Source organism: Hippoglossus hippoglossus, chromosome 11, assembly GCF_009819705.1.
Source record: "Hippoglossus hippoglossus isolate fHipHip1 chromosome 11, fHipHip1.pri, whole genome shotgun sequence".
NCBI lineage: Eukaryota > Metazoa > Chordata > Actinopteri > Pleuronectiformes > Pleuronectidae > Hippoglossus > Hippoglossus hippoglossus.
The window spans coordinates 14,332,052-14,347,794 of record NC_047161.1 but is presented as its reverse complement, the minus strand read 5'-3'; the positions used below and the strand labels follow the sequence as shown (position 1 = coordinate 14,347,794).

Sequence of the window (15,743 nt, the reverse complement as noted above, 5' to 3'; positions counted from 1 at the left end):
CCTGTAACATCAGCCAAGGTGATTAGAATAATATTGCTCGGCTCCCCTTTCATCCCAGACTGACAGGTAATTTCATGTCTGGGGTATAAACAACATTCATGCATTCTGTGTATCTCCGAACGCGTTTGTCCTCGCCGTGCCCCTTTCTCTGCAGATGATAGCCCGGCAGACAGAGTGAATTTCGGGACTGCCTGTGTTTGTAATGGTGGGATTATTTTCCAGCAGCAGGGACACGCCGAACACAGATGAAAGGTGGTGCGGCATCCGGGGGAGGGAGGGAGTGAGGGAGGATGGAATTTGAGTTGAAAACAGAGGAGAGAGTTGACGTCCTGAAAGTCACAGAGGAGGGAGGTTGCAAGGTTGAATCCCTGAGCAGGCCGGGCACTAAGGTGTTTACAGGGTTGTGTTTTATTTACACTTAAAATCAACCTGTTTATCCAGTGTAAAGAACTGCTTTTAAGTGTTTTCTATATAACTTCACATTTCCACACATTAATGTCAAACCAACATTATATATGATTGTCAAGGGTCTAAGGGTCATCAGTTGGATGAACTTGTTTCACTTAAACAGCTCGAACTTAGAAAGTAAAACCTGATTGGCCGTTTTAATATGGAACAACTTGAAAAATAACAAATAGAAAATACTTATATAAAGTAATACCTTAAGACTAAAGGCCTTTGTACATCATTCAGAGGCCAATTTGAACACACAAATTGCCGTCCTCCTTTTCTTCCTTTTGAGACATTTAAAGCAAATATCTTTAAAATCGTGTCTGGAACAAAGCATTTACTCTGTTTACAATAAGTGTGTGTTTACGTGGGCGAGTGTGAGGTTTTTAGGAGTTTATGCTTTGACAGCAAAAATGATCGGAGGCCAACTCCGGTGATTATTGCTGTTTAGACGTATAATGATGGTGGTGAGGGGGAGAGAGAGGAGGAGAAAAGAGGGAAGGAAAAACAAAGGAGAGACCGCAGACAAGGGGAACGGGCGTTTGTTAAATGAAAGGTGTCAAAATGTTTACGTCTGTGCACGGAAAACAACAGCTCGTCCCTGTCGAACCCTCTGTCTGCGTTTTATGGTAATCCAGTTAGTTCCTATACTTCCCTCTTGCCAGTCTGCCTGTGGGTGTGTGTGTGTACAGAGCTCGCTCGACACACAGATGGATTTCACCGCCGTCGTCATCGCCATCATCATCAGTATGATTCCTAGACCTCCGTTTCTTCTCCCGTTTTTTTTTTTGAAGGAGCTATTTTCCTCTCAGGGCGAAGAAAAGCAGCACTCTCACCCTCCTCCTGTCAGCTGAGATGGCCTCAGAGTGCGAACAAAAACACTTCAAACCCGATGTTGTCGAGGAACCTTTTCTCTCATTTCTTTCCATTCACATTTTTGGATTAGGGCGCTAGGTGGATAATTGAAGGGGGCCTGACAATTGCTTTTCAGCGTCAGATCATTTCTGATGGCAATTCATCACTTCAGGTTGAAAAAGAACCCCTCCCTTCCTTGAACAGTTTTTGACAAAATAGTTTGGCAGCTGATTTGACCTCGTGGTGTCCTAGATGTAGCTTGTTAAACCATGTTAAACCGTGACATGAGACTCCAACCATCCTCTTGACTACTAGTAGTACTACAGTGACACCGGCAAACATGCTCAGTGTCCTCTGGTGATTCATGACAACTCCTCCTCCGTGCTGTTATGATCTATCGCCTTTCACATTGCCCAGTAGATACTAATATCAGCTCCCATTACGGCAACCGTGCTTCTGTTCCGCGCCCGCACACGCCGCGCGCGCGCTGGAATATCCGAACCTGACTTGATATATTGGATGTTGTGTTGTTCAGTCAACGAGCCCATCAGTTTTCAAAGGCAACGAGATGAGATCATCGTTGAGACGGCGATTTTGCCGTCGCTGAGCCAAGAAAAGACATATATATATTAAAGTGCATTGAGTTGGCTGCTCTCCCTCCTTCTCCAGATGCAAACAAGAACACATCATGTTTGAGTGTATGGCTGCTATGTCAGTAATTAATAACGATGAGTGGAAAGCGATGTGAAGCACTTTACTGGAAGTGGCATGATGCAGTTCCTGGTATGCCGGTTCCTGGTATATCCTCGCCGCCTCTGCTTATTAATTGGACTTTAAGAGCATTGACGAGCTTTCATTTTGCTTTCGCTCGCTCTCCTTGTTCGCCTCAGTAAATCTCTCTGTCTGTTCTCTTTTTTTCCCCAGCGGAGTGCGGGGGCACCATCAAGGATGAGCCTTCCGGTCGTATCCTGTCTCCGGGCTACCCAGCTCCCTATGAGCACAACCTGCACTGTATGTGGAGCATCGAGGCCGCCCCTGGAAGCACTATTAGGTTTGAGAAACACTCCTTTGTTTCCTTTTTCATGCTTTCTAGGTTCCTGATTACACTGGTTTTTGGTTTTTTTCTTCCCACCAGCCTTTCTTTCAATCTACCACCTTTCAATATACTTCCAATTTAGCCCCCCCTTTTTTGCAGTGGTATTCATCACTTTCACAGGCTGCTGTGTAATCAATCTTCGGTCAGCTGCGGTTGGCCAGTGGTTGAGTTACTACTGAGTGAGGGGAAATGCCACATTAGAGCCTCCAGCTTTTAGACGACACCAAAGAAAGTCAAGTGCTCCAAGCAAACTCTGGCTTACAGATGTTACAGCCTTTACTTTCCTGAACTTGATGAAATGTGAGCCGGCGAGATCCTGCAATGGTTTTTGGCTCAGGGTTGGCGGTTGATACCTTTTGTTAGCCAATTTAATCCACTCGAGTTCGTGCTCTAGCACTGTATTTATTTATTGTCGTATATATCGAGTTGGACTTGTACAGGTGCTTTAGTTGCTCATGAGAGGCAGAGTTACGGTGGCATCGCAGCAAAACAGACAACGGTCCATCGTCCAAACTGCATCCTGTGGAATCTATGGATGCTTCCAAGACTTTGGGGTCTTGTGGTTTGTTGAGTGTTATCATGGGCTGTGCAAGGATATGGATTCCTTATTGGTCTCACCCTACAGAGAAAATGGGCTCATGTCATGTAACAGTCAGCAGATCCCCCATAATGTGTTTTATTAAGTCCAGCTTTTAAACTATTGACTTTTCATGAATTTCAGGGAAAACGATCTGCCCTCCTGCTCTCTTTGCATAACCTCTGCATGCATTTGTTTATTCCTATTTTGTAATCCATACATCGAAATAACCAATAACAGTCCATCCATTAATGATTGCAAACATGTGCTCGGTGCGCTCCGTCCTGTGGTTTCCAGGGGACAGAACTGACATGTAAAGTGTACTTGAAGGGATTGTGCTCAGGGCGCAGTGCTCTCACAGAGACTGCAGTTAAATCCTTGAGTACATGTGTAGAAGCAGAAAACGTGTGAAAGAGGCAGAGAACACAATAGATGGTTTAAGTGGGAGGGCTGTAATCTCTTCTCTTTATAAATTGGATTAACTTTCACGTTCATAATTGAACATTATGTATTCACAACATACATGTTGTGTCTATAGACGTCATTCTCCGACACAAGTGTTTGATATCTGTTGTAAAGAATGTAGCAGACTTTTGGTTTCAGTACTGGTAATGATCTGTAATGCTTTGAATGCCGCCATCTTTAGTATTCGGTTGTTTCAGGTGCTTTTTAGGTCCAAAGCATCACAATGCATATACGAAGACTTTATGACTGCACTGTGTATAGTTTTCGGTCCACTGCACCTCAGAGTTCTGAATCCATTATACATTTAGGTTGGCTCATCTGCATGGATGTACTGGAGTGTGGATGTTGTCTCATAACTCGCGCATCTGACATTCCCAGGTCCCCCAAGAGTGTTAGTTTAGGTTCATTAGTGCCTTCTCTGCATTTGGGTCCCAGGCATTCCTCTGCAAGGTACGCTCCATATCCATGCCTTTGATCCTACCCACGCAAATTCATTATTGAGGGGAATTTGCAATGCATTAGCTCAGGGATTCCTTGTGTATCGCATGCTGCAGATGAAGGTAGCACACTAATCAAACCACGCTGGGTCTGCGCGAGACCAGGAGTCGTGCCGTGCGACAGAAGACATCTAAAATGCCGATGGACTGGTTTGCTGAGAGTTATTGACAGAAGTATATGGGTGGGAGGGAGAGAGCGGAATGCAGCCATAAAGAGATAATAACAAGATAAAAGGAATAGGGATGATAATGGAGGCAACGATCCATTTCACCAATGGAACATTGAGTAGGTACTCCTACAGAGATCAAATGAGGGATTTAGGGCACATGGTACACTGCACAATGAAGCCATATTTATTCATCTTAAAAATTGGTATTTAGCATTAAGCAAGAAGCTTACTTGAGAGCTGCGGGGTTTTAAAATGTGGTGATAAAGTGGGGTTTATAATGCATGTGCTGTTTAGACCGACTGCTGTTCACAAGGCACCAATATGACTAAGACAGTGTGTGCAGAGCAGAGAGACCTTATAAGGTGTTATAAGGTGCATGGTGGAACTTTTCCTCGAGTACATTACAGTGGAGCTGCATAAATCCTCATTTATTGATTTGCTTTGTTTGTTTTTTTTTAATCTCCACACACATCCAGTCCACACTTAAACCAGTACACATATCACTCATATTTAAATTTTCAACCAAAAAACTCACTGGTATAGTAAAGCCGTTTATTCAAGGAACACCTTTACCCCTGCATGCAATGATCCAATCAGCGAATCATGCGGCAGCACGGCAATCAATGAAATCATGCAGATACAGGGTAGGTCAAGAGATTCAGGTAATGCTCACAGCTCTTATCGGAATGGGGAATAAGGACTTTGACCACGGCATGATTGTTAGTGCCAGATTAGCTGGTTAGAGTGTTTCCGAAGCTGCCAATCTCCTCGGATGAAAAAGTGTCGATGAGAGTTCCGAGAAGAATGGCCGGACTGGATGAAGCTGACAGAAAGGCTGCGGTAACTCCGGTGACCGCTCTCTGGAAATGCGTAGCCTCGTCTGATGAGGCACGCAGGGTCACAATCTGGCATCAGTAGCATGAATCAATGGAGGATATGGGATGGTGGTGGAACAGGAGATTGTCAGCGTTGCTGTTGGCAACTCTGCAGAAATGATGTGAGCAACATAGAAAGTCTCCAACTTCTTCCATGCCACAAAGTACTGAGGCTGTTTTGGCAGCAAAGGGAGTACAGTACTGTTACTGTGTCCTAATACATTTCTTGGTTTGGTGGAATTGCCTCTGAGGAGCACAAGCGTTTCTTTGAAGACATCAACTTTAACAGGGAATATAAGCTGTAGGACAAAATGGGAGATAAGGAGAGAATTGTTCAAATATGACAAAATCCCAGCTCTAAAATACAATTTCAAAAAAACCAACAACATTATTTTTTAGGTGGATTTTTTCCTTTCAGGAGACACATACACCACTTTCCCATTTCAGTTCAACACCCATTAGCGCATTTGTCATGCTCTATCTCAAAACCACCCTCAGTCTCAAATGCATATGCACATAAAGGAAAAGAATTCCATTTCGTGTGAGTGTGTGTGTGTGTGAATGCATGAGTGTGTGTTTCCTTAACCTCTGCTTTTTTTTTTCTCTCTGATTCATTTCCCACTTTCACACCTCCTGCCGCCAGAAAGTAATTGGGAACTGTCTTTTATCCGTATGATAGCACAGCTTACACGACATTACATCATGTGCCTCTCAGCACTTGACCTGACCAAAAAAAGTGCCGTGAGCACAACTTTATTCAGGTGTCAAAGAGAAGCAGCCCCCCCACCGCCGCCGCACGCCAGTTACACCGTCTGCTGTGCTCGGTGTGTTTTAAGGTCTCGTGCTGTGGGTGTGTCTCAGTCAGCCTTGATGAATGATCCCACTGGGACGGTCCCACAGAGGCCACATCCACACACGTTGATGAGGTTGGCTCTCAGCGTCAGATTGGCTTCAAACACGCAATCTCAATAGACGTGAACGAGCAGGCGGCTGCAAGCGATCGTCACTCTTCTTCCTCATCCCTTCATATCCCAAACACACACACACACACATCCATACAGCACCCCAACATACACACTTGTTTATCATCCTCATACACACACACACACACACACCTACTGTGAAGACTCCCCACAGGACTCGTGACTGCAGCTCCACTGCTCTGTATTCATGCCGGAGAGTCTCGTTGCTCCCAATTTCTCTTTATTTCTCTCGTATGAATACAGAACAGTTAAGGCAGAGTCAAAAGAGACCTGAGTAATCTCTTCCATTCCTCTCTTCCCCCGCCTCCTCGCAGCGATTCCTCTGACACTTGATTGAACTGTTTTATCTCATTAAAAGAGGGACAAGTGTAAAGGAGAGCCCTCAGCCGTAAACTTCAAAACACGCCTTTCTATGATTCCGCAAAACGCTAACCGAGCACCGAGACCCACATTTTCCTTTTTCCTTGGTGAGACGTGCAGTAATTCCACTCTTCAAAAAAAAAACCTGTTGTTTAATTCATCCCTTGTGTCCCTCCCCCCCCCACCAAGCCCACCCAACCCCCCAAAGCATTTTTTTTAAGTGCAGGAGTTAGCTCTAAATCGACTTTGCCCACTGGAAAGCGTTCACTGCTCTCCGTCTTTCCTCTGAAATGAAGTTTGACGACAATCCGTGAAGCTTTTAAACAATTGTGAACTCTAGCACACACACTGCCCTCTCTTCCGCGCAAGATCTAGAGGTAGCCATGGCAGCGGGGTCTCCATCTCCACCGAGAGGATTGGGTGCATCCAACATCTCCAATATGAGTTATATGTGCTAGAATCCACATCTTTTATTTTTTTATTTTTTTATATCCCTCCCGCTCTCACTCTTATCATCTCACCGCTGCCGCCCTGCCAAGCCTTCGCTCTTGGAAAGTGACAAGGAGAGATACGCCATTAAGATCTTGTATAAAAGGAACCAATTATCCCAACATGCAGCCCACGTCCATCCCATCCATCCGAGCGCTCGGCACAAACCCCCCCCCCCCCATGCTTCAGAGCTTCCTCTGCTCTCCATCAACCTCTTATCCTCCTGCCATCATCCTCGTCTTCGGGCGGCCGAGTGGCCATGAACGTTGGGCTTGTTTTTTTTCGTTTCCTCCCCTCACCTTCTGCTTTCCCCTGGTGCGCTCCTTCCTCTTTCCACCCACCTTTTCCCATCCTCCTTTCAACACTCAAATCTGTGAATAGAACATGATGCCGTGGCAGTCATGAAAGTTGCATTAGAACACGAGACCTCTCAGCATGTCAGCATCAACCATACACGTGATTGGAGCTCGACTCCGACATTGTTCATGCAAATCCCCAGGCCCGTCCTCTATGCTCACTCACACCCTCAATGCTGTGTGCGTACACACATGTGAGCACGCCGGCTGCACATATGCAGATTCATATTCTCCGCGGGATGGTACACACCTGTACATGTATTACAAAACATGCTGTTTTTGTTTTATTCATGGTGGCAAATCCTGCGAAACGCCTCGGTGTCTCCTGTCTAGAGTGTGGGGAGGTGGGGCGTAGGAGGAGGGGGGCTGCACACCTGAGGGTTTCACATCAGCATTTGCATAACAAGCATCTAACTGCCTGAGACGCTAACGTGACAGGGTTGGAGGTTTTGAACGTCAACCTTTGGTTGGTGGAAGTGCAGGAGCTAACTCGGACGTTATGAGGTCACAGCCACATCTATCAGAGTTTAATCGTGTTGTTTCTGTAGCTCAACAGGACTTATGTGGATGCAGATTATTTACATCATACTTTTGTTCTGTACAGTATGTGTACATATATCCAGAAAAGATGATGTGTTTTGATGTATCTGATATAGATAAAAAAACGAAAGCCAAGAAGAACCGCCATCTTCTACTGGTGCATTTCAGGGTCCACTACAACCAGTAGTTGGTCAAGAAAAGCAGGTCGTCCACTAGTGGGTCAGTGATTGAATCCCGGTTGTGTTCTCGGACAAGATACTGCCCCCCCGACCCGTGTGAATGATGTGTGATTAGAACGATGCCCAGCATACCTGTATTTTGCATTTAAAGCACTGAGTGGATTTTGTATCCACTCTCAATGCTGCCACCACTCTAAACAAACAAAATGATTTTCTTCGCTAACTTTTAATTGACCACAAACTTCAGGGTTTGATTCTCTGTGCCTCAGAGAAAACACAGTTGTGAGTCTTTTAATTCAAGCGCGGGGGCCCCCCAGCATACTCAGGATATGTAAATAGATAGAGCCTGCTCTGTTTTCTATCTCCTCCAACATGTTCTATTTATTAGTTTTATGTTGCTTTCCATTTGCAATTTTACAGATTGTATTGAGCTTCGAATGATAACTGTATACTGCAAGGCATCTTCAGTGCTTCCATGAATATAAGCAATAGAGCTGTATGCAGGGGAGGGCGATTACAATGAATAGGATTATGATATACACTGTCGCTTGTATGATGCAGGTTGGAAACATGTGATGCGCTGCTTCACACAGATAAGGAGGTTAATGTGTGCACTGTATGCACGCATGTCTCTGCTCCCTCAGCCGCTTTGCAGGCGCGGATGCTCATGTTCGAGTGTGTAATGCATCACACCCCTTAACTCTACCTATCAGTGCACATTTGTGTGGATGTGCTGGATCGCCTGTCGGCACCTGTTTGTTTTTTCCCGTGCACTTCGCTCACAAGCGCAGCGACAGGACTTGTCAAGTAGGTTACGTACAGTATCCACACGCACAGCACATTGTTGAGTGGCCCCTGGCTGCAGCTCGCACATCAGACGGTATGGAAATCAGAGTCTGACACCAATTATGCAGAGATGGTGGGAACGTGTTGCTAAAACCCGACGTATCGGTGGGTTGCTGTTTCTTCTCTGCATCATCCCTGGCTCAAGGCTCTGTTTATGTGTGTGTGCAGAGCGATGAGGACACTAACAGCACACAAAGTGCCATGATTTCCTCTGGATGACTGGGGAAGAGATCACCATTCAACTCATTGAATGTGAAATGGTATTTTGAGTAAATGACCACTGGACAGGTTTATAATAAGCTGAGCTGGAGCTGGTGGACACAATACTGGAATGTACAGAGGTTCACAGACTTGTCTATTTAAAATAATTAACTTAAGGTCTATTTTATTAAAACAGTTTTATTATTATTTTATTATAATAATATGATATTATAACAGCAACTTCAGAACATCTCCGGTTGTTTGCATCGAATTAAAAATATTGACACAAAAGGGAGAGTTTCAGGAAAGTGGTTTGAGTAATTAAATTGATTCCATTATAGATTTTCAATTAAACTCACTACATTTGATATGATTGTTCATACCATGGAAGCACAAAAGCCATAATATTTGGATACCTGTGGGTTGATATACTTTCTCACTAAATGCACACAAGACGGAGAATATTTGAATCGTCAGTTATCTTTGGTGTTATGAACTCGAAAAGGAAAAAAAAAAACACGTGTTGTGATTGATGCTTTATTTCTGTGTGAAGCAGGTGGATTCAGCTCGACACACTAAAGTGCTTCCTTTACTTTGAACGCACACTCGTCTCAATGCATTCCACTGTATTCTTTTATTTTGACAGCATGCGAGACTTGTCCTTGATCTGTGTTTCAGAGGGAAGCAGAAAATCAAAGATGTCATTTGAATGAGCTTGCATGTTTTTCTTCTTTTTGTATCATGTCTTATATGTATTTGCAAAGAATAAAGAAGCTCAGAAATCTTTTCCTTTATGTTGAGGAGTCCATGTCAACGTCACCCTCAGTCTAAGATACCACCCTCTGTACTTTTAGTCCTGCTGAGCCTGTCGAAAGCGAGTACTTACACAAACTCACATATATGATTTCAAGCAATACATTAGGAGTCCCCTGCACTCAGGCTGACACACGCACATACACACACACACACACACACACACACACACACACACACACACACACACACAAATACATATACATGTACACAACCGCAGTGCTTTTCCCATCCAGTGGACTACCAGCTGGCTGACAGCTGTCTCGGCAAGAAGTGAAGGGAAGATACTTTGACAGCATCGTTTTCCTGACGTCTAGACTGAAACTATTAAATGCCGTGGCAGACATGTCTGTTTGACTGACACTGTGGAACATCCATTCAAAGCTGCTCTGTGATTCACTTTGAATGCTGTTTGTTTCCCTCCTTTATACTCGGCCCGGTGTTTTCCTCCGTTCTTATTGTCTCCTTTAATCACATTTTTTATTTGCATTGATTCTTCTAAATCCCCAGCAGTTCCATGTAATGCATTCACTTCCTCCTCCTTGGCTCTAACTATCTTTTTGTATATTTTAGCAATAATGAATTGTAGTGCTAAATTGCCTGGATATTATTATTATAATTTTTTTTTTGTTACCTTCTGCTTCTGTTGTTGTTGTCGTTATATCTAATTTTAGTCTCTAAACACAGCAAACACCATCTGAATCCCCAGTCGAACGTTATGTGACAGAACAAATGGAGCCTAGATCTTCCTCTTCAATAAAGCTGTTCATGGAAACACTGTAATGTATTGGTTACAATTAGCCGCGATTAAAAGGATCTAAGATTTGTTTGAACAACATTAAAAAGCTAATAGGAGGTGGTATTCAGAGCCAACCTTTTAATTTCTCTATGGGGAAATAAACCGATTTTGTTTGCCTGAGGTTGCGCCCTATAAAGGCTGAATTGTGAGGGGACATGCGTGAGGGTTAAAGTGTAAATTCAGAGGGACTGTTGTCTCCCAGCTGTCATGGCGTCTGAACCGTCTCTTCTGTGTCTTTTCAACAGTCTGCACTTCCTGGTCTTCCACACGGAGGAGGTCCACGACGTGCTCCGGATCTGGGACGGGCCCCAGGACGGAGGGGTCCTGCTGCGGGAGCTGAGCGGTTCGATGCTGCCGCCCGACGCTCACAGCACCTTCAACACCGTCAGCCTGCAGTTCACCACCGACTTCTTCACCAGCAAGCAGGGCTTCGCTCTGCAGTTCTCTGGTGAGGAGGAGGGATGATGGGAGGGAGGGAGGTAAAGGAAACGTTGTGTAGAGAGAGAGAGAGAGAGAGAAGTCAACACTCGCCGGTTTAATTGTGAACTATGATAATGATATCTTCATCATCTTGTAGCTGAGCATCACTTCCATGTCCTTTCCACTGACTGGGCTCCGTCTTCCTCCTTCAGTCTCCACCGCAACCTCCTGCAATGACCCGGGCATGCCCACTAACGGCACCCGCAGCGGAGACAGCAGGGAGCCCGGGGACCACGTGGCGTTCCAGTGTGATCCTGGCTACATCCTGCAGGGGTTCAACAGGATCACATGCACGGAGATTAACGGCCGCTTCTTCTGGCAGCCGGACCCTCCCACGTGCACAGGTACTCGTATCGCCACACACACACACACACACACACACACACACACACACACACACACACACACACACACACACACACACACACACACACACACACACACACACACACACAGAGTTTTCCACTGTTTCATCAATGCCACAGACTTTTGTTTTGGTCTTGAAATGTTCAAGTGGGGAAGTTCAATAGATACACTGCTGCCATTTTTCAAAACGCCTGAATAGAGACTAATCTTTCAAGATAACAAGATGCATAAGTGAGCTCTCTCATTACGTATGTTTCATAATGGGCAAAGACAGAGGAGAACCGTATAAAAGTAAAAGTTATCATATGAAGTGTATCATCTCTAGAAAACGGTGTAACCTCTCTTGCTGGTCTGACTTTTACCAAAGACGGTGGTAATTCCTAACATGATTACTTAACGGACTCCTTAAGTGAATCTAAAGTGGCAAACCCGATTGCTGTGTTCCCCAGACGTTTCCCCCGCAATCACTGCAGCAGACAGAGATCTGATTATCCCGTTTCCTTAATAACACAGACCACTCAGACAGACTCTTTTTAGTCTCCTATATATTATTTATAGGTCTATACGATCTCACTTGTTGCCGCAAAACAACGTAACGCAGTTAGCCGTGGCAGCTGAGGCCTTTTAATTATCTGCCCTGTTTAATTAGAGCTTAACAGAATTAGTTTCGTCGTTTCTTTTTGTGCCGGGCTCGGGCAGTTCAGTTCTCTGACACTTGCGTGTGAGAACGTGCGGGAACCAGTGACAACAGGCATCAGCTCCGTCTCAATTAGGCATCTGTCGCTACAACTTCCTGCAGGGACACCACACAACATGCAGCAGGAGATCATAATGTGGGTTAATCACTTTCATATATTTGCAAACTTTATATTCACAGCCATTCATTTGAGTCTATTTTCCAACACAAACGCTTTTGTTCCTGCTGTTTCATTGTTCCTTCTTCTCACGTTGTTTTTTTATCAGCGGTTGGTTTGAGATGTATCCCCGCTGCCTGTGCACTTTAACTTTAGACTGTGTATAAAGATGGACGACATGATGACAACATTTCCTGTTTCTTTATCCCTGGGTCTATCAAAATTAAGGGAAAGGACAAATAATGCATATAAAGAACTAATTGAACAAGGCAGACTGAGGCAAATCACTACTTTTAAGTCAACATTTTTTCTCTAATGGGTTTTTTGTTTATATTCAAAAGCTTTCACATTTGATGTTGGATTTATGACTGTGAATTATAACCAGTTGCCTTCATTTTACAGCTCCGTGTGGTGGGAATCTGACCGGACCTAGCGGGCTGATCCTGTCTCCAGACTACCCTGAGCCTTACCCACATGGGAGGGAGTGCGACTGGACAGTGTCCGTCACAGAGGACTATGTCATCGCTCTGAGCTTCAACCAGTAAGATCCAACAGCATTTTGATCATTGCTGCCAACCTGAAAATCACAATACTAATAATTACTACTCTCTTACATTATGTTATGTGATGCCTGTTTCTAGGTTCAGCTTGGAGCCCAGTTATGACTTCCTGCATATCTATGACGGGCCGGACTCCCTCAGCCCTTTACTGGGTAGCTTCTACGGCACAGACGTTCCTGAGCGCATCGAGAGCAGCTCCAACACGCTCTTCCTGGCCTTCCGCAGCGACGCCTCCTTAAGCAGCAATGGATTTGTGCTGCAGTACACAGGTGGGTTATTCTTGCTTGCACAACTAACTTTTTGGGGGGGGTGGGAGTACTTTACATTGGAGAAAACTAAATAGGATTTTGTGTGTCCGTGTTTGCGTGTGTTAAATTTTTAATCACTAGTTTTTTTGTTTTTTTTTCTCAAGTCCATTGTGGATTTTAAATAGAGTATGAGGTTTTATTCCCTGAGCAACTCGTGTTTAAAAAAAAATCTTCCTCTGGCACGGCTAGAATGGATTTAGCCTCTGCTGCTTATCGACCTTGCAGATTGTTTCTTTTTCAACTTTGTCTGTGTCTGGTCCAAAGCGAGCGAGATTACTGGTGTGAAAATTGCCTCAGAGAAAAGAACGGGGTGTCTGCGCCGCGGCGTCCCGATCGCCGCCCTGCCATTTGTGCCGTGGCCTGCTCGGGCGTCACTATTGATCGGCGCCTCCTCTCGTAGCTGACTAACGCAGAGAATTATGAAAATGAAAAGCTGCCAGCATGTGTGCCTAAGCTCTTTGATTAGTGCTTTGCAGCGGCACAAAAGGCTTCTCCAAAGAATTACAGCAAACAGCGTTCTGTTGTCTCATGTCTAAGCTTAGCTGACCGCAGCATGTTGTTCGGGGGGGGACTCTAATTTATTTGCTTACATGTGGCACTCTGTTCTGCACACATGGCACCGAATGATCACAGGCGTTTATAGAGGGGCCAGTTGTTGCGAGCATACGACATGAGATATCTGCGTTTATGTGTTTCAGCCGCTCAGGCCTCAGCGCCTGTATGTTAGAAGCCTTTTCCCTGACAAATATACGGACGCTACAACAAGCTCTAAATTAGACGGGAGCGTCTTCGTTAAGGGATTTGCTTGAGAGAACACTGTTAAATCTCCCTAAATCTTCCCAGCCTCAATTAGAGCTGTTTAAGGTATCAGACGTTTAACCAATTCCAGATCGACCCCGGGCTCTTTGTCTCTTGGCCGGTGTCCAGATGGGTTTTCATCTACACAAGCAATTTGAAAGATTTTTTTTGAAAAAGCTACCTGTTCCCGTGCGACAGCCCTCTGATTCATGGACACGCAGTCTTTTGTCGGGGCCGCGTTACAGAGTCTACCCCTTAACTCACTCCCAGCACTATTTACTGCAGTGTGTGATACTGTGTGTGTGATACTGTATGGCCAATCTGGTGGAGCAGATGGACCCAGTGTGTGGCTCAGAAAAAAAAAACTCCCCTCTCCCCGCTTTCAATTCTCCACACTAATGAAGCATAACCAAATAATACATAAGTTACCTCCTCGGCTTCAGACAAACAACATGGCGCGAGAACGCGTTTGGCTGCAGGTTTCGGTTTGCGTTTGGTCAGGGGGGGAAGCGGCGAGTTGACGAGTTGGCACAGCCGGCGTTTTGGTCGGGCCGTCAGCCTCTTAACTAAGCAATCGTTATGTGTTTGTGTTTCTGCAACATGCAGGGAGACAGGGGTTCCATGCCTGAGCCACATTCGAACACACAGACAGAGACATCGACGCCCACACACTGACAATCTCTTACTAATCCGATACCTTCAGCGGGTGCCTCGGCTTCACGCTATCAGAGCCCCTTTGAGGATTTTCCCAAACTGTTAATGTCTCTTGTCTGTTTTCTCTCGCAAATGTCACAGGGCAAGGCTTGTTACCTCCGTGTTTGTTTTTTTCTGTTAGTGAGCAGGATTACGAAAATACAAAACCTGGTGGAAGGATGTGAAATAGATCAGGATTTTTGTTCACTTTCTTTACCATTGTGTCTCGTGGGAAAAAGAAAGAGCTACTTCCTATGATCCATTTCCTTCCTCCTCTGTCCACGTCTTCCTCCCTGAGTATCCCTCCTTTCTCTCACTGAGCAAATGAGAAATTAAATGAAAATAAAAAGGTGAAAAATTCGGGCAGCTGAAGATTTGTGCTTTATCAAAATTTCAGAGGAAAGATTCTCACCACACAGAGCTAAAGAAATGTATTTTCTATTAACCTCCATCAGGGAGGTTTTGTATTCATCAGCATTTGTTTGTAAGTTAGCAGGATTACGCAAAAACTACCAAACCGATTTTCATGAAACTTAGTAGAAGAATGTTGATTATGCATCAGGGAAGAACTCATTTTTAGTGTGGATCTGGATCAGGGGGCAGATCCAGGATTTTTATTATCACCTCCTTCATCGTTGCGAGATTCAAAGTTATTTTTTACTTTTTAATTGATTTCTCGGAGAATAATTAATAAATATTGATGACAATTTTTACTAGACGTCTGATATTGATGACTTGTGACTTGGATCTGGTGAATTTATATATGGTTTAATAAGGAGACTGTTGGACCTGGGCAGAGATATGTGCTCTTCTGAGTGCCATTCTAGGTAAATCAGCCATTTTCATCGTGGCAACCAACCTTCTCAAAACTAGCTTGTCCCCCGGCTCAGTTCCCGAGCTAATACCAGCTACATCCATTACGCCTCCGCTGTCCCGTGCCAGGTGCGGTGGTGAAATGGTCGGCGGCTGTGGGGAGAGGGTCAGTTTTAAATCAGCCGATGAAAGGGCCCAACCTGTCTGGAGCAGTTTCCCTGGGTGACAGACAGACAGAGCGGGCCACATGGCCGGCCTCAGCACGCTGCTCAACCATGAAGGGCAGCATCCTGTCTGGTCAGCGGGTCTCCAGCTCCCAG

General features: G+C 44.9%; 1 protein-coding gene across 1 annotated transcript in view; it reads left to right on the top strand.

Annotated features, from left to right (window-relative positions):
* The window catches only part of csmd2 (CUB and Sushi multiple domains 2), a 242,841-nt gene that overhangs the window by 156,430 nt on the left and 70,668 nt on the right, over window positions 1-15,743 (top strand). The window contains exons 26-30 of the mRNA XM_034599719.1: window positions 2,230-2,356; window positions 10,797-10,999; window positions 11,184-11,375; window positions 12,654-12,792; window positions 12,893-13,080. Coding sequence (XP_034455610.1) covers window positions 2,230-2,356; window positions 10,797-10,999; window positions 11,184-11,375; window positions 12,654-12,792; window positions 12,893-13,080 — 849 coding nt within the window. The remainder of the gene's footprint in view (window positions 1-2,229; window positions 2,357-10,796; window positions 11,000-11,183; window positions 11,376-12,653; window positions 12,793-12,892; window positions 13,081-15,743) is intronic.